Source organism: Megalobrama amblycephala, unplaced genomic scaffold (assembly GCF_018812025.1).
Source record: "Megalobrama amblycephala isolate DHTTF-2021 unplaced genomic scaffold, ASM1881202v1 scaffold253, whole genome shotgun sequence".
Taxonomy (NCBI): Eukaryota; Metazoa; Chordata; class Actinopteri; order Cypriniformes; family Xenocyprididae; genus Megalobrama; species Megalobrama amblycephala.
In genome coordinates this window covers 342309-368218 of record NW_025953340.1, presented here as the reverse complement: position 1 = coordinate 368218, position 25910 = coordinate 342309, and the positions used below count along the sequence as shown (strand labels likewise).

Here is a 25910-nt window from a genome sequence, read left to right as displayed (position 1 = left end):
ACTGCTTCATGAAGCTTCGAAGCTTTACGAATCTTTTGTTTCAAATCAGAGGTTTAGACACCTAATGTTGGCTAAACTTAACTAAGTCAATGCAACAAGATGACTTATCTAAGTCAAGTTGTGTCAACAAATCATTTTTTACAGTCTACAGACTGCAAGTGTTTAAAAATGAAAATAGTGACGGCTCTTGTCTCCATGAATACAGTAATAAACAATGGTAACTTTAACCACATTTAACAGTACATTAGCAACATGCTAACGAAACATTTAGAAAGACAATTTACAAATATCACTAAAAATATCATGTAATCATGGATCATGTCAGTTATTATTGCTCCTTCTGCCATTTTTCGCTATTGTTCTTGCTTGCTTACCAAGTCTAATGATTCAGCTGTGCACAGATCCAGACGTTAATACTGCCTGCCCTTGTCTAATACCTTGAACATGAGCTGGCATATGCAAATATTGGGGTCATACATATTAATGATCCCGACTGTTACGTAACAGTCAGTGTTATGTTGAGATTCGCCTGTTTTCCGGAAGTCTTTTAACCCTCTGGGGTCTGAGGATTTTTGGGACCCTGGAGAAGTTTTGACATGCCCTGACATTTGTGCTTTTAACAGTTGTTCATAAACATATTAATGGAAAAAGTGTCATTACACTGTATTCAGCACAAACTAGGCTACAATAATATGTGAGGAACATGTATGTACATGTTTGTGTTTTTGAAGGAATAACGTTTATGCGTGGTTATTGAAAAAACAAAAAACTTAAGTCACTGAAATAAAGCCAAAAAATATATATTAAATCTTTGTTCACAAGACTTCTGTGTATTTGAGGTTGTAGACTAGAGTTTTTGCTTCAAAATGAGGTAAAAATGATGCTGCCTGCTTGTTCATATAAAACAATAGAGAGATTAAAATTTTCTAAAACATCTTTGGTCAAGAAACACAGTATGCGTGGAGGCGTGAATAATCATGAATAATGGGTGATTCTCACCTGAGAAGACAAAAGAATCGCATAAAAAGCTCTAATGACCTGCATAAATAATGAGCTCTTTCAGACAGGTAGGCTGTGAAAAAACCCTCTGTTGATCATGTCTCAAATCTCATCATGGTGTAAATCAAACATACAGAAAAAACAGCAATACTGTGAAATATTATTACAATTTAAAATAATGGTATTCTATTCTATTCTTTAAAATATAATGTATTTCTGTGATGCAAAGTGTCTGAACAGTTATGTTACCTCTATGGCATTTCATATAGGCTTTTAGCTTAAAAGCATGCACATTTGGAGAAATATTGATGGATTCTCATATGTTTGTCAATTTTCTATACAGAGGAGTAATATTTATTCAGGATTTATTGTCATTACTATGAATGCTGGATACTGTGTTTTCAATTCATACTTGCAGCCGGAGGGCGCTCTGCCCCTTTTGTCCACAAATGCCTGCTAAAGAAGAATAGGCAATCCAGGAACTAACCGAACTAACAGAGGCCAGAGATCACTAACTATGGCTATTCAAAACACTTTTCAAGACAATAAATACACGATTGAGACGATGTATGCATGTATTGACTGAATTTGCGTCTGAATAGTGCTCCCTCCGTGGGCGTGGCCGCATTAGCGGATAATGAGCTGAATCACGGATTTCTGACATGGCCCTCTTTTCATACAGATTACATAAACACGGAATATTTGTTTTCGATTTGACTTACACGATTTAAAACCTGACATTTCAACGTTTTTTTTAGACATAAGTCTAATTTTTTTGTGATTAGTATTCACTAAGTTACAGTTAATTTTCTGAGAACTATCAGATTGGAGTTCGTTCAGAGGGAGACGAGAGATCACGCATGATGTTAGTTTTATTTATTTTACAAAAAGCACAACATTTTGTTGTTACTCTGAGTGTACACAAATAAAAGAAGATATTCCACAGATTAAAATGGTGTATAACTCTTAATTGTATGTGCAACATTGACAGAGTATTTTGAGTCTCTTTCACACTGGTTGGAAAAAAAACGTGGTGATCACGCCGGCGTGACCGCCGACCCGAGGGAGTTAAAAAAATGAGATTTACATAAGAAGGAGGAAGCAATGGAGTTTGAAACTCAATGTAGGTCTTTTCCATGTACTGAACTCTTGTTATTCAACTATGCCAAGGTAAATTCAATTTTTGATTCTAGGACACCTTTAAAAGCTTCTTTCTTTTCACACACATTAAAAATATTTATTAAAAGCTTCTTTCTTTTCACATTTTTATTTACAGTATTATCACAATAGGCTGTATATTAACTTACTGGGAGAAAACCGGTAGGTCTATGTAAAATCAGATATTGAGCACCCCCTATCTCGTCTCATAACACCCTGCGAAGATTCCACTGTGAGATTGGTAGTCGAATCAGGCTCCTCCTATCGAAGCATTGAATCGTCGACTATTCAGGGTCAACACTACTAAAAGCATCTCTTTAACCTGGCATACACATAGCACTATCAATTTCTGTTATTCAAATCAGTTATATGACCATTAGGCTGAATAAATTAGGTTAGCCGGAAACACTTCTTGTAACACCCGATGTACTTGTTACATCATAAGAATGGCATCTACACTAATATTAATCTCTCTGTTTATCAGAGGTGTAAAGTACTTGAGTAAATTTACTTCGTTACTGTACTTAAGTATTATTTTGGCTACTTTGTACTTGTACTGAGTATCAAAAATATAAGCAACTTTTACTCTCTACTCAACTACATTTTTGATTGAATATTTGTACTCTTTACTCCACTACATTTGAACTGACACTTACCGTTACTCGCTACATTGTGTTTGTGCACGTCAAGTCAACTTTATCTGCTGTGGCTTATTTCTTGGGTGTAAGAGGCGATATCGCCATCTGCAGGCTATTGAAGGTACTGGATGCTATTTGCCTATATGCGCTACTCCGTTGTGAACGTGAATTAGCAGCCTGCTGAACGCCAGGTGTTTCACATAAATTAGCGATGGCTGCAGCCACTGATGAAGCCGAAGCCAGCACATCATGCAGTGCCAGCACTGATGATAACCATCCCTGGCCTTATTTGAAAGAAATGTTTTCATTTGCCGGTGTACAGAATGACTCTTACAGGATGCAGTGTCTACTTTGTTTGCCACGAACCACGAAAATAAGTGCTTTTAAGAATTCATCGTCAAATTTGAGGAAACACATTGAGGTAAGAGCCTATTTAATGCCAATTTAATGTCAATTTAGCCAAATTAATCTATACAGACCATGTTTGACTTTACAATGGTATTGTAAGCATAATGTTTGTTAACATAACTTTGCTGTTTGTTAGCAAAAGTTAATACAGTTACTAATATAGTTAAACAAAAACACTGCGACATGACTATATTTTAGTTTAAAATTTTTGTGCAATGTGAATGAATGTAGTCACTGAAATCTAATAATCTATATGGGAAGTCTGCTAACCGATTATAAATTGTGCATCAGGTGTATTTAGCTGTGAATTTGTGATTGTATTTATCTTTGAATTTATATGTATTTTACTAAGTTGAAAAATAACACTGCTCCTCTTTCTTTCATTTTATTACAGAGAAAACATCCAAATCACTTGAATAACTACTCAGAATTGACCAATGAATGTAATGCAAGAATGTAAGCAAAAATATGGAGCCCCTAACAAAACAACTCAAAATTGGAGAGACCAAGATCATTTCTCAAGCAACTGTTGATAAAGCTGTACTGCGATTCATTGTATACGGTCTCCAACCTTTCAGCGTGGTTGAAAAATATTAATTTAAGGGCCTGATTCATGACTTGCAGCCTAACTCTACTGTACGCTCACGATCAACCATCTGTGCCAAGATTGAGGAAGCTGCAGGAGAAATTAAGAAAAGTTTAACAGAAGCCATGAGAGGGGTGGAATACATCTGTACAACCACCGATTGCTGGAGTTCAAGACGTCGCAGCTTTATAGGTATGACGGCGCACTGGATTGACCCAGACAATCTACATCGATGCTCTGCAGCACTTGCCTGTCGACAGTTAAAGGGGTCTCACACGTTTGATGTACTTGCAGCTGCGATACATGACATACACTCTGAATTTGAGATCCATGAAAAAGTTGTCTGTATAACAACAGACAATGGATCAAATTTTTTGAAAGCATTTCTTGTCTATGGAGGTGAGAACATGCATGGCAACAATGCAGAAAGTGCAACAGCAACCACATCAGAGGATGAGGATGAATCTGACACTCAAGATGAGGAGAAATGTGAGGAGATTGAATATATTGAGGTTACTGAAATTCTAGCCATGGATGATCTTGAATTTCATTTGCTCAAGAACCAGCGTTGTGCTTGCCATCTTCTGAACCTGGTTTCCACCGTGGATGTTGATGCTGCTCAAACGGATGAAACATACAAAAGGTTATCAAGATCATCCTTCTCCAAATGTTGGGCCTTGTGGAACAAGAGTGGCTGGTCCAACAAAGCTGCAGAGATGATGGAAGAGGAATGTAGTTTGCAGTTAATTCGTCCAAATGCCACACGATGGAATTCTTTGTTTCTTTCAGTGGAGAGGATCCTAAAAATCATGAAGGAAAAGGGAGATGGTGCTTTCCGGAATCTCTGTGCGGAATTCAAAATCCCCATGTGAGTAATGTTATAATGTAATGACTTTTCTTTTAACGTTTTTTTTTTTTTTTTCAGAGACTTTATGCCTTTTTCCACCAGCAAAAGTGAATATTTGTATGCCATCAAGGCATCCTGAATTGTTAGATGAAATAATGGATATTTTCTTAATGTTAATTCAAAAATGGGATACAGGAGGAGTAGCAGCAAATCACTTCAAACCACTGCAAAATGTTCTGCTGTCCTATGATGATGCATGTCTATAATGATTGAGTAGCATCTATATTTTGCAGTAATCAGCTACTTTAAATAGTCTTAAACAAGGTTTTTCTTTTATAGGTTCACTCCTGCAGAAAAGGCCTTTCTTGGGGAATATGTCACCGCTATGGCCCCTGTTGCCAAAGCAATTAATATCTTGCAAGGAGAACCAATGTGCACATGGGCTGGCTTGTACCAACACTCAACATCATGGTTTCCAAACTAAAACGAGCCAAGATATCCATGAAACTGTGCAAGAGCCTAGTAGATGCAATCCTTGCAGGTGTGAACAAGCGCTTTGGTGACATGCTCAATGATCCTGAGCTGATTGCGGCTGCAATCCTGCTAAAACTTATTGGACAACTGATGCTGCCATCCTCAAACTCGGTTTGCTGACAAGCATATAAAACTAAATGAAGAGCAGTGACATGCTAATTAGAGCAGATTTGTTTTTGTTTTTTTAATTGATTGCAAACTGATTTTAGAACTAACTTAAACATTTAGATGGAATGGGTGTTCTAGTATTGCGTATAACTTTTGGGACATTTGGGAATATTCTATTTACTTTTATCAGTAATGTTTTTTTGTTTTTGTTTTTTTGAGTTGTGGAATGCTGAGATACATTTTAAACTGGATAAGTACATATAAGCTTTATAATTTTAAAAGCACTAAAAATGCTTTTGAATTAAATTGTTGTAGAAACATTACTAAATGTGTGTTATATTGTAGGTCTTGACTTCATAAAGGGAAATATGGAGGAGACCTCTCAGCTTACAAGTGATGCCACTTCTTCAGAGGAAGAGGATTTCTTCAAGCCATTGAAGTCATCCCAGGCACAACAAGGCCCAGCAGTGCTTGATGGCTATCTGACGTGTGCTGGTGATGACATGGGTGTCCTGAAAACCTTCCCACCTCTATTAAAGTTGTCATTAAGGCTCAACAATCCCCTACCTGCATCTGCTGCTTGCAAGCGACTCTTTAGCACTGCTGGCCTCATTTTCAGTCCAAAAAGAGCTAGAATAAATTCCAAGAACTTTGAGAACCAGCTTTTGTTAAAGTTGAATAAAAATATTGCCCCTCTCTGAGACTGAGAGGTACATTATATCAAAGTCAGCCCTGATTTGACTTTTTTGTTTTTGTTTGTCCATTTTACTGAAAAGACCTTTTTTGAAAATGTTTTACTTATGCCTTTTTTGAGCACTTGAGTTTGACTTGGACAGACTTGTTTAATCTGTTTTTGTTCTGCCATGTCGAAATATTGAGGTGTTCGATTTCTTTTCTATATTAGGAAGTAAAACCTCATAAATAAACTTTCTTGTTTTTCACTGACCTACAATATCTCTTTGTGTTGAGGACTAGTGCATCTTTGAGCCAACATTCAGTACGAGTAAAATACTTAAGTACTTTTAAAATGGGATACTTTAAGACTTTTATTCAAGTCGTATTTAAATTGGTGACTTGTAACTTGTAGTGGAGTAATTTTTACAGTAAGGTATCTGTACTTTTACTCAAGTATGGCTTTCAGGTACTCTTTACACCTCTGCTGTTTATCCCGAGGTTTACCATAGTCAGACAGATCCAGATAACAGTAGTAATAATTAAAATTAAAATTATATATATATATATTTTTTTATAAAATTATATACACACACACACATACATACAGTATCTCACAGAAGTGAGTACACCCCTCACATTTTTGTAATATTTTATTATATCTGTTCATGTGACAACACTGAAGAAATGACACTTTGCTACAATGTAAAGTAGTGAGTGTACAGCTTGTATAACAGTGTAAATTTGCTTTCCCCTCAAAATAACTCAACACACAGCCATTAATGTCTAAACTGCTGGCCACAAAAGTGAGTACACCCCTAAGTGAAAATGTCCATATTGGGCCCAATTAGCCATTTTCTCTCCCCGCTGTCATGTGACTCGTTAGTGTTACAAGGTCTCAGATGTGAATTGAGAGCAGGCGTGTTAAATTTGGTGTTATCGCTCTCACTCTCTCATACTGGTCACTGGAAGTTCAACATGGCACCTCATGGCAAAGAACTCTCTGAGGATCTGAAAAAAAGAATTGTTGCTCTACATAAAGATGGCGTAGGCTATAAGAAGATTGCCAAGACCCTGAAACTGAGCTGCAGCACAGTGGCCAAGACCATACAGCGGTTTAACAGGACAGGTTCCACTCAGAACAGGCCTCGCCATGGTCGACCAAAGAAGATGAGTGCACGTGCTCAGCGTCATATCCAGAGGTTGTGTTTGGGAAATAGACGTACAAGTGCTGCCAGCATTGCTGCAGAGGTTGAAGGGGTAGGGGCTCAGCCTGTCAGTGCTCAGACCATACGCCGCACACTGCATCAAATTGGTCTGCATGGCTGTCATCCCAGAAGGAAGCCTCTTCCAAAGATGATGCACAAGCAGACCAAGGACATGGATTACTGGAACCATGTCCTGTGGTCTGATGAGACCAAGATAAACTTATTTGGTTCAGATGGTATCAAGCGTGTGTGGCGGCAATCAGGTGAGGAGTACAAAGACAAGTGGGTCTCGCCTACAGTCAAACATGGTGGTGGGAGTGTCATGGTCTGGGGCTGCATGAGTGGGTCTCGCCTACAGTCACACATAGTGGTGGGAGTGTCATGGTCTGGGGCTGCATGAGTGCTGCTGGCACTGGGGAGCTACAGTTCATTGAGGGAACAATGAATGAGCAGAGCATGATCCACTCCCTTCGAAGACTGGGCCGCAGGGCAGTATTCCAACATGATAACGACTAGGGATGGGCGATATGGCCTAAAAAAATTATCACGATAATTTCAGGTATTTATTGCGATAACGATACCAATGACGATATATATATATATATATATATATATATATATATATATATATATATATATATAATTTTGACGGACAGTAAAAAAATCTGTCATAATCAATTATTTCCCATCATTTTCATTTTTAGATTATAATGATAAGACATTTGATAGCTTCTGATTTAGTTCACATTTTCATTTTTATTCATGAACTTGCAGGATAAGTTAATAGGCCTAGGCTATGCATTTATTTATATTATGAAAAGAAAGTTGAACAAACACTTCTCAGTTTTCATCTTGAACAGCTTGATCATCCTTTCCTCTTTGCAGAACGAAATACATAAAAATATGTTGAAAGACACAGTAGCTTACCGAAATCGTCAGTTTAGTCAGTGTTGCAAACTATTTCACTTAACATTACGTTAATTTATACCTCAGAATTCGTTGACCATAAACCTGATAGTCAGCAAGAAAAATAACAAAACGAACCATTTAAAACAAAACTAGAAATTAGAAACTGAATTATGTAAGTATAAGTATCATAACTTTATTATTATAAAATATACCTTAATTGAGGCTTGCCTGTGTGTAATCAAAGGCATCATTTTATTCTGGAGACTGAACTCGCGCTTTGCTGCCACACTGGAGCGCACTCACCACCTACTGGACAGGAGTGGGAATTACATTTACAAGCTACATCAGCCTCATCTGTCAAAATGACGGACGGCCTTCATATTTTTTCCGTCATTGCTGAAAAAAAAAAACCGGTAGATTTTATATAGATATAGATAGATTTACATATAGATAGATTTATATATAGATATAGATATATATGTCACACGACCACGGTGGTGCGGTTGTCATGCCAACCATCACAGCCCAAACTGTATCAAAAAGTAACCCAAATATGTCTTCAGATAAATAAAGCTATGACGCAGCTCTCCTGTACGCGCTTCGGATGAGTAAATCTCCTCACAGTGCGCGCGAGTTCTCTTTCGCGTTTTACGGATGAATGTTTAAATTGGCAAGGTTTAAATTAGTTTAGTTTAAACACAGAAGCAACGTGAGAGGTCTCACCTGCGCTCGTGCGCTATCAACACCCGGGTGATGACGGCGTGAATGACATACGGCTCATTCATCGAACATTTGTTTATAGTGATTATGGTAGTTTGCTCCGCATCTGATTTTCTATAACCAAACCAGTTCCAAATTGTGGAGGTAGCTCCTCGCTTAACAACAAGCTGCTCCTCAGCCTCATGCCTTTCGTCATGCTCGTTTTAACTCTGCACTTGAACAGTGGATCGGTCGCGAACGGAACTACGTCAACAACTAGACTTATCGTAATTATCGCGAGGAGACAAATTTTTATTGTGAGGAGAATTTTTTAACGGTATATATCGCAAACGATAATATCGCCCATCCCTAATAACGACCCCAAACAGACCTCCAAGACGACCACTGTGGGGCATCCTCAAACAGAAGGTGGAGGAGTGCAAGGTCTCTAACATCCACCAGCTCTGTGATGTCGTCATGGAGGAATGGAAAAGGACTCCAGTGGCAACCTGTGAAGCTCTGGTGAACTCCATGCCCAAGAGGGTTAAGGCAGTGCTGGAAAATAATGGTGGCCACACAAAATATTGACACTTTGTGCCCAATTTGGACATTCTCACTTAGGGGTGTACTCACTTTTGTGGCCAGCGGTTTAGACATTAATGGCTGTGTGTTGAGTTATTTTTGAGGGGACAGCAAATTTACACTGTTATACCAGCTCTACACTCACTACTTTACATTGTAGAAAAGTGTCATTTCTTCAGTGTCGTCACATGAATAAAATATTTACAAAAATGTGAGGGGTGTACTCACTTCTGTAGGATATTGTGTAATTATATATAAATATTAAATTTTATATATATATATATATATATATATATATATATATATATATATATATTACACAATATCCCACAGAAGTGAGTGTATATATATATATATATATATATATTTTTTTTTTTTTCCCTTCTCATTCAAATTGGGCTCTCCTGGACATACAATCATAGGCATGTGGCCTAAAAATCTGGTCATTTAGAAAAATAATGATAAATACTCATATATTTACATCACATTTCTTTAGAAACAATGAGCATTTAAAAGTGCCCTAGAATCAAAAATTGAATTTACCTTGGCAGAGTTGAATAACAAGAGTTCAGTACATGGAAAAGACATACATTGAGTTTCAAACTCCATTGCTTCCTCCTTTTTATGTAAATCTCATTTGTTTAAAAGACATCGGGAAGACAGGCGAATCTCAACATAACATCATTAATATGTACGCCCCCAATATTTTCATATACCAGCCCATGTTCAAGGCATTAGACAATGGCAGCCAGTATTAACGTCTGGATCTGTGCACAGCTGAATCATCAGACTTGGTAAGCAAGCAAGGACAACAGCGAAAAATGGCAGATGGAGCAATAATAACTGACATGATCCATGGTTATATTTTTAGTGATATTTGTAAATTGTCTTTCTAAATGTTTCGTTAGCATGTTGCTAATGTATTGTTAAATGTGGTTAAAGTTACCATTGTTTATTACTGTATTCGCGGAGACAAGAGTCGTCGCTATTTTCATTTTTAAACACTTCCAGTCTGTATAATTCATAAACACATCTTCATTCTTTATAAATCTCTCCAACAGTGTGTAATGTTAGCCCGTTAGCCACGGAGCACTATCAAACTCATTCAGAATCAAATGTAAACATCCAAATAAATACTATACTCACATGATCCAATACATGCATGCAGCAAGCATGACGAACATCTTGTAAAGATCCATTTGAGGGTTATATTAGCTGTGTGAACTTTTGTTTATGTACTGTATAACTGCACTTGTAGTTGAGAGCTCGGGGGGGGGGGTCAGGGAGCGAGAGATTTAAAGGGTCCGCGCAGCCTGAATCGGCGCATAGTTAATGATGCCCCAAAACAGGCAGTTAAAAAAATTATTTAAAAACAATATATATATATATATATATATATATATATATATATATATATATATATATATATATATATATATATATATATATATATATATATATTTATTTATTTATTTATTTTTTTCTCCGGGGTAAAGGTTTCACACTTGTAATTTAGAAGCGGGGTTAGCACCATTTTTTACCTAGAGTTACAGTTGTATAAACAGTAGTTTCAGTTTTTGAGGGAAAAAATGTCAAATGGTGATGGTCAACACATGAATTGGAGTGAAGAGACTACTTCAAAAAACTTATTATAGCATATAATAGCAGGGATGTGCCGGTCAACTTAAACAATTGCCCCACTGACCAAGTACCACCAGCAGTGGCATACTGAAACACTTTCTTTTTTTTTTGTATGTTACTGCTGTGTTATGTGAATACTACGATATAAGTAAAGCACAGAGCTTTGTTTACAAAAGAAATAATAGGTTAGCAAATTAATCCCTGGTTTCACAGAAAAGACATGAGCCTAGTCCCAGACTAAAATGCATGTTTGAGCTGTTTTAACTGAAAGCAACTTGCACTGACATTTGAAAATATGTCAATGCAACTGTTTTCAAAATGCACACCATTAAGGGTTTTTTTGTTGTTGTTTTTTACGGCATGTTTATAAAAGCTACTTAAATATCCTAATTGAACTAAGGTCTAATCCTGCCTTAATCTAAGCCCTTTTTGTGAAACCAGGCCCTAATGTTATATCACAACAATGGAAACATTTGGATTCACAATGATTGAGACAGGTACATTTAACAGGTAAATTTAATCGATTTGTCTGCTTTATATTCTGTTTTTTTTAACTGGTCATCCGATTTTCTGTGAATTTAACAATAAATTAAAAGTGCTTCCACCAGAACACACTTTCGTATTCTTCAAAAAGCTTATGCTGCATGTCCTACACCTTCCCTATTCAAATTACGGAACGAACGCGGTGCCAGTTCCGTTTTTTCCTTAAGTAGAATAGTGAAGGCGTAGGACATACAGCATAAGCTTTTTGAAGTATACAAAAGTGCGGTCTGGTGGAAGCACTTGCAAGGTGATTGTTTATTTATATAAAGCACATACATTTTTAATTTTTTTTTTTTTTTTTTTGAAAATGACCAATCGTTTCACTAAATAAGACCCTAATTCATCGTCTGGTATTGTTTAAAGCACTTTGAAGCTGCACTAAAACTGTAATTTTGACCTTCAACCGTTTGGGGCCAATTGACGTCTACTATACTTTTTGACTGAAGAAAGAAGGACATGGACATCTTGGATGACAAGATGAGTAAATGGGTGAGTAAATTATCAGGAAATTTTAATTTGAAAGTGGACCAATCGTTTAACATTTGAAATCTCTCTTACAAAATTAGCATCCCCATCCGTGACACAATCACACCTCGATCACACCTCAGCATTGCCTTAATCTACATTTCCTTTGATTCACCCCCTCTTTCCCCATCTCTTCTCTCTATATGCAGAGATGGCCTGAAATTCACCCAAAATCCATATGGTTTTAATGTGAACAATTATCAGACAATGCTATACATGTCTGGTATCATTTGAAATGTCTCAATGCAACTGATACAAAGGTCTCATTCCCACAGAAGTAAACCAGAAGGTAATAAAGTTTTAAGAGTTTAAAGATATTTAGCTTTCTGTGGTATGTGACCCCTTTCACAGGGTCTTTCATGCAAATGGCTTTCTGTCCCCAAAAAGGTGTAAACTACCCAGTCTGGGACCCTGAATAATGCAAATTCCCATTGTAAACTCATGCTTCCATTTGAAAGAATTTCCTGTCTTGGTCTGAGTATTTAAAGAGATGTTGCAGGAGGCTCAGGGCGTGATTCTGTAGTCAGATCAGCCCACATTGCTGAATGTCCAGGACACTCAGCAATGTGCATTTTTCTAATGTAAGGTATGCATCTTTTACTCTATTTCTGAGCATCTGATGTTTTGTATTGATCATCTTTGAATTGATTATGTAATTGGCATGATACATTTACCTAACTAATAAATTGTTACATTTGGTTTTATTCTGACTTACTCTGATATTATTGACTTCAGTAGATTACGATGCAAGAGAGAGTTCAAATGTTAATTTCCTTTGTTTTGTCAAAGAGTAGCCTTCCAGACAATCCGGCATCAGTCTTACAGAAGGCTTTAGACTCTGTGAGCTGGCCTTTTTTATATTAAGGTCTTCTGAAAGATCTGTCCTGCACGAAAATTTTGTTAGGGGCATCCGTATGCTAATAATAAACCATTAGCCCAGGTAAAAAATAATTAAGAGTGGATCAAGACATGGGTGTTTAATTTCACCTCTACTTTTTGCACTTTATATAGAGCCTCTCGTGCAGTGGATAAGGCAGAATGAAAGCATCAAAGGCATTGGCATAAATGGAGAAGACCACAAATTGAGATTATATGCTGATGATATTTTGATTTAAGTAAACCCACTAACTAATTTCCTGAATTAATGAACCTTCTAGAAAAATGTGGTAGATATGCAGGATACAAACTAAACATACATAAAAAACACAAACTTTGACTTTTAATTATACATCTCCAAAACACATTATAAATTTCACCTTAATTGGGATCAAAACTCAATGATATATTTAGGAATATATTTATTGAAAGAAATCCCAATGCTGGCAGAGATAAATTTGGTCTCACTTTAGATTAGGGTACAATTATCACTATTAACTAACAATAAACTAAGACTTTTGCCTCAATAAACTCCTAATTACTGCTTATTAACAGTTAGTAAGGTAGTTTTCCATTTCAGGTATTGAGTAGGAATTGGGTAGGGTTAAGGGCTGTAGAATATGGTCGTGCAGAAATATGTGCTTTATAAATTCTAATAAATAGCCAATGTCCTAGTAATATGCATGCTAATAAACAACTAGTTAATAATCTTAACAAAAATTAAAAGTGACACAGATGGAACTACATTTCCTTCCTTGGCCTCAGTCAAAGAATTGACTCTGTAAAGATGAACATTCTTCCACAATATCTCTATTTATTTCAAGCACTCCCTGTAGAGATTTCCTCAAAAGAATGGTCAGAATTAAACAATTTTCAGATTTATATTGCAAGGGTTAAATTTAACCCAGGGTTAAATTCAAACTCTGCAGCTCTCAACCAACTAAGGAGTTATGGCATTACCCTATTTTAGGGATTATTTCTATGCAGCCCAGAGTAAACCTTTAATTAACATATGCAATCCAACATATCATGCTAGGTGGAAAGAAATTGAACTCTCAATAATGAATGTCCCCCCAATTCAGGCAGTATTAACACAAAAACTTGGGAAGATTTATATATTAGGTGAAAATCTCCATCTTCAGAAAAACGTGTTCATTAAATTCTGGACAACCACCTGACCCACACAAACTTACATCAGGACGACAGGTGACACTGTCAAGGCACCTGCTACCTCGACACCTGCTAAGCATGCTCAGAGGCCTGAACCCTGCTACCAGCAATACCAGCGGCCAGGGAAACCACCACAACCTCCAACCCTGCATGCCAGGTGTGTGTCTGATCTTTCTGAACCTTTGACGTCGCTTGCTGATGTCCACAGGAGGAACAACGATCTAAAGGGAGGGATATATGATATATGATCTGAATAGATCAAACACACAATTGTAAAAGTTACTTTTCCAACCTTTCACCCATGCAGGCCCCATAATGTCTGGCTCATCCACGGAGAACTACCACCATTTGCTCCCCAGTCCCCACATACATTTCAAAGAAACTTGGGAGATAATGCCTGATCAGGAAAGTGCAGGCCACAAAAATCATACATTCAGTCCATAAAAATGGAATCTTTGCCATTAATTCATTGACAAATCTGTCTAAATGAATGAACATTTCCCCAGTACATTTTGTGTATCATTACTGTTTGTATGTTGTTCTTCTGTATATTATATAGTGTTATGCATGTCCATCTAGGTGGTGTTTCATATCAAATTACTCCTTGTTTAATGACTCACACTTTGGAGAACATCACCATCTCATACAATGCATTGTATGTTTGTTATATTTATCAGAGTATAAATGGACAAAAAAACGCATAGCTGACTCTAGGGCTGTAACGATTCCTCGATTAAATTCGAATACTCGATTTTAAAAAATCCTCAATTTCAATTTGCCTGTATCAAGTAAACGGTAAAACACCGGAAGTGGCGCTTTCCAAGGACGAGAATCCATGAAACGCATTATTAGACCATTTTCTAAGGCTGCGCGATATTAAACCCGTTTAAAAAATCATAATACAGCATAATGCTATTGTGACTTTACAAAGGCTGTGAATTAATTAAATAAATGTATGCGCTGCAGGTTTAATATGCGCTGTAATTATTTAGATGTTATCTATGTGCGTCTCAGAGCGGCTCCGTTCACAGTAAATGCAGCTTCACATGAACTGTTATCATTTACATGAGTGGCGCGTTTCAAACTCCATTTCTGCATATGCTGTGAGTTTGGATTACTTTTAATGTTCATCTGGAAACACAATGTGCGACATTTAATCAGATTTGTAAGGTAAGTCATCTATAAACCTTAGCAAACGCAGGAGAATACATTATACAGTCTGTTTCTACTGTGCTAACTGCTCGTCGCAATTTCAAAATATAAGTTTAAGCCCTCGTTTAAGTCCACATGTTCTTTTTCAAGAAATTACAGTGGTTGTAGCATTTCTGTCATAAAGAAATGGCCAAATATTAAAGATTAATTGTACAGCTGAAATAAATGTTGCAATATTAAACAAGGATTAGATCGCGTTTAGAGTGTAAAAACAATCGTCAGGCCACTGGCGCCCTCTGCAGGCATTTGTTATAATACATAAAGAACATTTGTTGTACAATTCAATACATTATGTATTTTGACAGTTTTGATCAATAAAACCATACGATTACTTATTTTTCATACTTGACTTGAATCAATTTTTATTGTGTTATTGCTATTATATATTCATTTTTAAGCCATATGTGTAAGTTAATGTGTTTTGTTGTGCAAGCCTCTTTATAATGATCAAGTTAGTAGTTGAGCTATATGCGCGCGCCATGTTTGTTTGCCGCGGTCAGAAGAATAGATCTGTCGGATTTACACTTGAATTCTTCCACTACTTTCGAAATACGCATATGGATGTAAGTGTCCAGTGAATTGGGAGAAGAGCAGGGTAAACTTTATAGTTGCTTGCCTTACTCACACTCACAGTATGTAATATGTATCTGATATGAATATAACACGTCGTCTAATTATAAAGGAAAGGATTATTACTGCAGCATAGACGTGTATATTTTACAAACTCTAAATGTATTGTTACTAGTACTTATGTGTATTTAAATATCTGAAACCTAAAATAAACATGTGATTGAAACACTGAATAGTTGTGATAAATGCCAAACACTGAGTGCATCTGTCTCTGGCTCAGCGCACGCGCCTGCGCTCAGAGGGGGAGGGGGTCTGGCGCAATTACTGGAGGAATCATTAGAATAATCAAACTATTACTTGATTAAGAAAAATAATCATTAGCTACAGCCCTTGCTGACTCCCATCACCTCAAAAGAGGTCACTTTCAAACAAAGAAACTTTCCTGCCAGAGAATTGCACCTTTCTCATTAGGCAAGCCAAAACTCAAAGGTGTGACTTCTATACAGGTTAAAAAGCCCCCCACGCAGATCACACTGGTCTGTTCTGGTTTTTCACAGAGAGGAGCGCAGAAACTCCTTGTCAATGCCGTCCTGTGATTTATCACTAAAGTAGCTTAGAAACTCAAAAGTTATAGCATATATTTTTATACTTTAAGTAACTACTTACAGCCCACAACTTCACAATTAATAGAGAGATGGTATGACTAATTCACACACGTAATCGCTCTTATTAACGCAATCAAATAAATGTACTGGTACCGTGCTAAATTATATGTATCTGATTTACAACGAGCAGAAATCTGTAAGAAATGTTGGAACCATAGATAAAATAACTGCTGAAAGTGAGCTGTTATGTCCAAGCACTCTTTCATTAGGAAAAAATATCCCACCTTTAATAGTCAAGCATATTTACAGTACAAACCTTGTCAGTGAACTATGGGGGCCCAAAAAAACAAAAAAAAAAATCAAGGTAAAATGTTCAATTAATTGAGATTTTGATTTATGGTCATATCGTCCAGCCCTAGTCCAAAAGTTTGTTGAATCAAATAAAATTTATTTCTGAATCTACTTTTTGTAATGTTTATTTGATGCTTTACACCAGGGGTCTCAAACTCAAATTGGCTGGGGGCCGTTGCTGTTATTGACACCTCATAGGAGGGCCATTTTAATATTCAAGCACAAGAAAGCGCAAAATTTCTGAAAATTTACTTTCCTTTGCATTATTTGTCATTTACTTCTAATTTCATTTCTAAAATTTAGATCCGCTCTGATGGATAGATCTGTTTAGATCCGCTCTGATGGACAACAAAAACTCTCTGAAACTTCCTAACTCTTCCATCCAGATAGTGGACCTGTTTTTACTATTATTACTATTACTATTTTTTATGCGTTCCATTTTTATTATTATGTATTTGGTTCTTCTTTATGTAAAGCACTTTGAATTACCATTGTATGGAAGCCCTAAACGGCCATGGATTATTATTTTTTTTCTATCTTGTTTTCTTGTCATCACGACTTATTTTCTTGTGATCTCGAGATAACAAAAGTTGTTTTCTCGTGATCACAAAAGTTGTTTTCTCGTGATCACGACTTAATTTTCTCATGATCTCGAGATAACAAAAGTTGTTTTCTCGTGATCAAGACTTAATATTTTCTCATGATCTCGAGATAACAAAAGTTGTTTTCTCGTGATCACGACTTAATCTCTGCTCTACATTACACAAATGTGCCAACAGGTGGCAGTATATTACCAAATATAACTGGTGATGCGCTGTAAATATCCACTTTACTGTATTAGTTCATATTGGCCCAGACTGTACGAGTTTTGGACAGAGAGAGTTTTCGTGATCGCTTTATTTTGTGCAGTATTGTGTGCCTTAAGTGATTAACTTAACTGTTAAATGATTGATTATAATTATTTTGCTTGAAAGTGTATCTGTTATCGTTCTGACTAGTTGCATGAGTTGCAGCACAGTTTCACGACCGCAATAGTTCGGTGTGATACTAAACTTTTTGCTTATTAAAACTAATTTTGATGTCACTGTATAGTATTCTGTTTGAACCTTATTGTGTATCTTTAAGACGCTATTTTAATCATTGTAGTTTCAGTGTTCGTTTACCTAAATATGTTACTTAATGTATATTGATAAGAAATATGATTTATAGCCCATTTATAGTCATTTAATTCAGTGATAGCCTGTAACCTATTGTATTTTCTACATTTCTTTGTAGAAAACACATACACATAAACATGCTTCTCAAACAGCATCCCAAGATTGTTTTAGCCTATATAAACTGGATTAAAGTTTTTTTGTTTTGTTTTGTTTTTTGGAAATCTGGAGTATTGCACCTCTTTTTAATGGAAGATAGGAGGAAGACAGTTTAACACACATGATATCACAGCCTATCCTACATGACGAATAAAAATAACAAACACATTATGTATATATATATATATATATATATATATATATATATATATATATATATATATATATATATATATATATATATATATATATATATATATATATAAAAATTTTTTTTTTTTTTTGAGTACAAAAAATAAAGTTGGTTTAATCTAAAAGGTTTTAGAATTATAGAATAATCTGGCATCTTTCTGAAGGCACTCTGCCTGCGCTTGAGATGCTCTGTTGAATATTATGTTAATTACACAAACAATATGTTAAGTGTACATTTATTGAATTTATTTATTGATTAGCCTATATGTATTTATTTATTGTAAACTTTATTATTAAGTGAAGTAAACATTTAGCTGAAATATCCACAAGATATAAGAGCGCATGATTTATCCGTCGATCAAATGCGCGTCAAAGTTGTGTTTGTTACTATAGCAACAGTAGAATCCGGGAACAGTGTTTCAGAATCAATCATTGTAAAAAGAACTTATGTCGTGATCATGAGAAAACAACTTTTGTTATCTCGAGATCACGAGAAAATTAAGTCATGATCACGAGAAAACAACTTTTGTTATCTCGAGATCACGAGAAAATTAAGTCATGATCACGAGAAAACAACTTTTGTTATCTCGAGATCACAAGAAAAATAAGTCATGATCACGAGAAAACAACTTTTGTTATCTCGAGATCACAAGAAAAATAAGTCATGATCACGAGAAAACAACTTTTGTTATCTCAAGATCACAAGAAAAATAAGTCGTGATCACGAGAAAACAACTTTTGTTGCCTCGAGATCACGAGAAAATTAAGTCGTGATCTCGAGAAAACAAGATAGAAAAAAAATTATAATCCATGGCCGTTTATGGCTTCCATACCATTGTGTATGAAATGTGCTATACAAGTAAAATTGCCTTGCCTAAAATATTTTTGCCATACTTAAACAGCAGTGTGTCTCTATCATTGTTACATTCAATTTTAACAGTTAGTGCAAATATTTTCCCTTACTTTATTTTAGCTTAAATAGCATCAAAATCTTGCACTGAACAACACTGAACAAATGCAATCCCTGAATACATTTGTACACTATTAAATGTCTTGCAAGATGGCGTTTGACGCGCATCGGAGGCTTTTCGGTGGTTTAAAATCGACGCTTTTACTGTAATTTAGGCAAACGCGCTCATAATAGATGCGACGCGCGGCGCACTCGTTTTCAAGACGCGCCTATGCCGTGGCGAGATGAAAACATCTCGAACAGCTGAACAGCTGATCATGGCTGTACAGGGCGGGTCTTTATTTCTCATCTCCATAAATAAATATATTTTTCTTTTACTGAAACTTCGTTATCTTGGAGAGCGCAGTTCATGGTTGCATAGCAACGACAGATGCCACGGGAGCGCAAGCGCTTTGGAAAGAAGGAGAAACTGGCGCGGCTGCATATGTGACGCGATATCTGTGAACGGCGACTTTTTCTTTGCATGTGGAATATGGTATGAGACAAATAGAAAAAAATAATAATAATAATTTAGCGGGCCGGATTATGTTTTATTTTTGAGATCAGTTATGGGCCGGGTGGAGGGGGAAGGCAGGCCGTAAATGGCCCGTGGGCCAGCAGTTTGAGACCACTGCTTTACACAATAATTACTTTAAATTATCTTTTGGGGGCAATTTCTCAGCAAAATTTGATGTCCGATTAATTAGATTAATTAATCAGCACATCATGTAATTCATTTGATTAAAATTTGTAATCGCTTGACAGCCCTAATATATTATATATTATATATATATATATATATATATATACATACATAAATTAGAATTAACAACGGAGTGTCTCTTCGGGCAGCACTACTTCCTTCCGCCACGGATTCAAATCTCAAGTTGACAGTTTGACCAAGCCTCCGTTATTAATTCTAAAATGTCACTTTAGAACTAGTAACAAAGGAATGTTGAGTCCCTCCATTGAAACTCATTGTATTTTGTACAGTATTAGAGAGAGAAAGAGAGAGAGAGAGAGAGAGATCACCTGAGTGAGCATTACCTGTGTCTGATATACTGTAACATTCATTCTTTAGGTCGATGTCCATGATATTATATCCATTATAAAAGTCTGTTTGAATGTCCGCTGAGGAAAGCGTTCTTTGTATTTGTCCTTTTTATTTAAAGCTGCGGTCCGCGTTTCTTCCTCTTTGTCGCCATCTCTGTTTGAAACCTGCAATTGCAGTCATATGCAGAACAGTTATCTGTATGTGCGTTGTGCAACGGCACAGCTCGTCAGCGCGAATGAATCTAATGCTTGCTGTCAGTCATCACACCATTGGATACTTTATTTCAGAATCACAGATTCTACGTCTTAAAGGTGCTAAAGAGGATGTTTTGTTTTATACATTTTTGCAATATTACTTGAAACTGTCTTTACTAACTGATAAAAGACTATTTATTAGGTGCACTGAAAGTAATAATATTAATATACATCATCTGTGCACAAGGTAGGGCCTTAAAAACATTAGCCAATCGTTTACGCGATCATCGCGTAAACGATTGGCCCTCTGGCTTGTCAATCACTGCTGTGACGTTCCTTGTGAGAGACGTGCGCGGATTGGCCCTCTGGCTTGTCAATCACCGCCATGACGTTCCTTGTGAAAGACGAGCGCGGCTGTGCACTCCAGTAACTTTCCACACTCTACAGGCGCCGCATGCAATGTTTTTGTCAGGAGACAGGAATAACAAGTGCAGATCATGAGTTACCTGCGGTGAGTCCGACATAATGAATCCAAAAAACACGACACAGCGAATGCCGATGGTAAACACTCGTGTTCCAATACTCGTGGACGCGTTTTGGGAGGCGTTCCTTTGAAATGAGCAGTGAAGGAGGGGGGCTGTTCTTACGCATGCGCTCATTTAAAAAACTCAGTAACAGTCTTTGGATTCTCAGTCGACGAAAAAAATCCTCTCTATCACCTTTAAAAAATGACCAATATAAGAATTTTCACTGGAAAATATCATCTGAACAAGTAACATTTCTGCCACTTTTGTTCTGACCAACTGAGGAAAAAAGCTTTAGGCCTACAATAAACTGCGCTGCCAATGATGATTTAAATCTAACGATGGCTTAGCTCGGATCATGCCAAACCGTGCAAATTATTATTACTGTTATATTGTTCTCAAATTGTTAATGTTAACAACATCAGCATTGCGTGACTGTGTGTATTTAGTGTATTAGAGTTACCTGTAGATTTCAATTTCTGTATCCACTCCACAGTCCAAAGTCTTTTGCTTTTTGACTACGGGTGAATCTCCAGTTGTCACTGATGATACTGATGATTGTCATTTGGACCTTTCTGGATTACAATCCGCCATCAAAATGATAAGTTTAATTATTTCAGCTGCTGTGAGAAAAGGCTATAAATGTGCCGCTACCAGCAGCATCCTCACATGATAAAATCAACTAGCCTGGACGGGACTCCTTCCTTTCTGTTTATGGACGTGACGTAATGACGCACAGACGAACTGCTGCATGCTCGAATTTCCCCGGAAATCCACCATGTCACTCTTATTATAAAACATTATTACAAGCTTATCGTTGTGAATCGAGCTGAACACTGGCTGGTTATGTACTTGCTCAAAAATTGATTTTGGATAATTTTTAACCAAAAAAAGTTACGGACTGCATCTTTAAGTCTCTTGCAACTTGCTCAATGAATGAGTCTCATTCACTCGTAAAGTTCTGCCGCCATCCATATTACGCACTAACGCTGCATTCACATGGGGCATCAGCATCAACGCTGGACAGAGGGCGTGTCTGAAGCTTGTGTTGACGAGACCGTTATAGTGATAACCATAGATATACATAATAAAGGCTAGATGTCTTACGGCGGAGTCTCTAACGTCATCACCTTGTCACAGGCAAGCTTTCTGGCAGGCTCTGTGGTACCTGATGTAAGGTGAGTGATCTGCACGAACACAAATACTCTTACCTCACTGAAATCTTGACGGATTTACAAATGGTTTGGTTTCTTACAAACGATATTAATATGGCTATAATTCTGGATGCTTGAACATGTTGAAATTGCAGCTTTTCTTTTTGAAAAACGACTTAATCGTGCAGCATAGTTGTGTATCACGGCTACTTGCACAAACTATCAAGGCTGAGACCACAATCGAGCTGTTCAATTATATAGGTTTTACTGACACCAATAATGATTTTATGACTAATCTTTTGTCTAAATTACAATCTTTGTGGATGTGGTTGTAGTTATTAGCTGGCTAATAACAAGAAGCTTTGAGTGTAACCTAGTAGTTACAGTTTAGCTGCTACCCAGCAATTTTACATCAGTGGGAGAGGCAGAATTGCCCTTTCTTTTCAATATAACTTAAGTTGCACATGATTTCCAATCGGTTTGGTTTGTTAAAAACATCTTACATTATGATACAGGAAATTGCTGGCTTTATAGGAGAAGATGCCAGACTTTTGTGCAGCCTAGTAAATGGCCCAACCCTGAAGAAGTTAAAATAAACATGTAATAATTCAAATTATTTTATTATAATAGTAATATTCATATCATAAAAGTGTATGTATATATCTCATGTTGCCATTCTGTACACTGAGTTTTAGTAGCCTATATATTGATTTAACATAAATACCTTGTGCATGTGTATATTCATTGCACCTATCTGTTCTGTTCAATGTTATTTTCATATGGAAGTCCATGGTTATAATTATTCATAACTATGCAGTGTCATAAGTACATCTCTGATGTTTGTAACAAACCAAACAGTTTGAAAATCGACAGAAAATTGAGCAAGTTATGGTTATTTAAAAAGTACATGCACCATTAAAGCACAATGTTACAAGTGAGCGAGCTTACTGGGACAAGATGGCCGCCAGGTGCGGACGTCGACCTCCATTGGCCAGCAGCACAGACGAGACATCTAGCCTTTATTATGTATATCTATGGTGATAACAGCCAAACACATTACTTTACGGTGTTGCATGAATGCAATTGGCTAGCAACTACTCTAGATTGCATAAGGCGATCTGATTGGCTGACACCTGCGTTGGCGCTTGAAAAGTTGAGAAATCTTTCAACCTCTGCTGCGAGCAATGCAAATGAAGTGACGCGACAGAACCCACAATTCAGTTCAGCAACGTATGACGTCACCCATTCAAAGTAAATGAGAAGCGTTAATGCCGACGCCCCGTGTGAATGCAGCATAATGGACCCTTTCTCAATACCAAATACAACATATTTATATAAAATAATATTTATTAAACAACAATTTAACAACAATAGCCATTATAAGTGACAGTAGGAAATAAACAATAATTGTACAGTTCAAAACGTACAAAAGAACTAGTGTTATTTTATTTATATAAAAAAAAAAAAAACAATGCTATTGGTCACACTTTATGCCTGTATGTGGGTTTTACAAATATTTAACAAATGAAAGGGACTTTAAAGAGCTTGTGACAAAAACCAGTAACTTCATTGGATCCTCAAACGGTCAGTCAAACCTCAAAGATTAAACCACAAAGTTTGGAGATCTCTGCTTCTTTGCAATGCAAAGGTAAATAAAGATCAGAGCCCGTATGTATAAAGCCGCTCAGAGTAAAATTTTAGTCTTAAGTGTGTCAAAATTCTAAGAATGATGTAATTTTACTCTTATTCTTAGACTAAAGAATAAGTGTGATTCATAAAGGTTCCTAAGGGTCAAGACTAGGTCTCAGCTCTTAAATTATTTAAGAGCTGGAGAGGTGTCTTAACCTAGTTAAGAGTAACAAGATGGCAGCAAAAAAGAGGAGATATATGCTTTCCAATGAAGATATGATGTATTGGAGTTATATGATGACATGGAGTTGATAAAATGATATAAACTTGATTGACAATTCTTTTTGTAACTGACCTAATAAGAATAAGGTTGATACACACGCAATGAGAGTGGTGTCTGTTTCTCAAAGCTGACGCGAAACAAAATGCTTCACGAAAAATAAAGCGCAGATGATGAACGAACAACAAGGAAGCACAAAAGATGAACATACAGTTCACAAGAGTAAATACAAACAAGAGTTTCTTGTTAATCGCAAACAATTTCGCTTAAACCATCAAAATATGAGAAATATTTATTTTTATATTATTTATATGTTTTAAAATAATTGAATACAACAAAATCAGTTTTTAATATTTAATTGGTTCTCTCTTGTTGTATAACAGACTGGCCAAACATAATTTGAAATAATATGAAATTTCATTTCATTATCACACATGAAACAATTGACTCCAGCTAGTCGATGTGCTTACATCTTTTAACACATTTTTAAAAGTTTAATTAAGTTGAATTAAGGTTGAAGATGTCAATTTTCATATGGCTGGACATCACAATTGGCCTCTACTCTATGGCAGTTCATTGACTTTCCAACTGACCATCAAACCATGCGGCAAAAGAAAGACACTTTTCTGTTGACTGTGGGCTTCCCTGGAGTTGTTGGAGCTGTTGATGAACTCATGACACATTATTGCTCTAACTGTAAATGAGGAGACATATAATCAATAGAAAAAGATTCCACACCATCAATACTAATTTGTGATAATTTTGCTCAATGCAAAGCTATTGCTTTTAAATCTATTTAAATATTAAAATGTTTGTGTGTTTTTTTTTATATATTATTGTTATTATTGTTTTTTATAATAACATTAAATGACTGGTATTGTGCTGCTGTGACTTCACCCTTCCAGGCTCACTATTGGCTGATTCAGGGCAGCCATTTTGAGTTGACATCATTGTAGTCCTTAGTTCACAACACTTAAGTCAGCACTTAAGAATCCGTCTTACACTTTACTAAAAGTTGCTTTTAGCTTCTTTATAAAAGTCTCCTACTCTTAGAAAACTCCTACTCTTTACTAAGAATTTTTTGACACTCAAGTCAAAACTTAAGACTATTCTTAAGAGCATTTCTGAGAAGTTTTATACATATGGGCCCTGATCTTTGCTCAAGAAACAGTATATCTAAAGGCTAATGTTTTATGTATTTAAAGAGTGGAGAAGAGTCTTAGTCTGATATTTCCTGTCTAGTTGTAGACTATATGCTATGCTATATAGAGGATGTAAGTTAAATACAGCCTTAATATTAAATTATCAAATTTAAATTTAAGTCAAATTTAATTCGACTTGCTCTGGAACAAGTAATAGATTAAGAAGACCAAAGATTGCCCATTTTATGTACCCAACATGAATTATGTCTCATTTAACCACTATAAGAGCCAGCGGCAAATCCCCGAAGCACTGGCCGAGATGAAGCTGTTCTCGGCGCGTACATGACCCCTGAACGGCCACTGACGACCTGGATCTCGCATCTCCGAAAACGTCTAAACAAGTAGTAAAATAGGCACTATGATTAAATACAAATCACATATTTCAGGTCTAAACAAAAAAAAAAAAAAAAAAAAAAACTCTTAAAACTACAGTTCGTGGTACAACAAGTGTAGTATTCACAAAAATTATGGTGGATTTGCTCTGCCGCATTGACGGTCATTTCAAGCGGAGTGATACAAATGGTGAAAAGGTAGGAGTGCTGTTATCACTAAAATATCGCATCAGATTTGAGAGCCAG

At 36.3% G+C, this 25910-nt stretch overlaps 1 protein-coding gene across 1 annotated transcript in view; it reads right to left on the bottom strand.

Moving 5' to 3' along the window:
- The window catches only part of LOC125261055 (male-specific lethal 3 homolog), an 89303-nt gene that overhangs the window by 47735 nt on the left and 15658 nt on the right, over positions 1-25910 (bottom strand). Inside the window, exon 6 of the mRNA XM_048179604.1 lies at positions 14127-14324. Within this exon, the coding sequence (XP_048035561.1) occupies positions 14127-14324 (198 nt within the window). The remainder of the gene's footprint in view (positions 1-14126; positions 14325-25910) is intronic.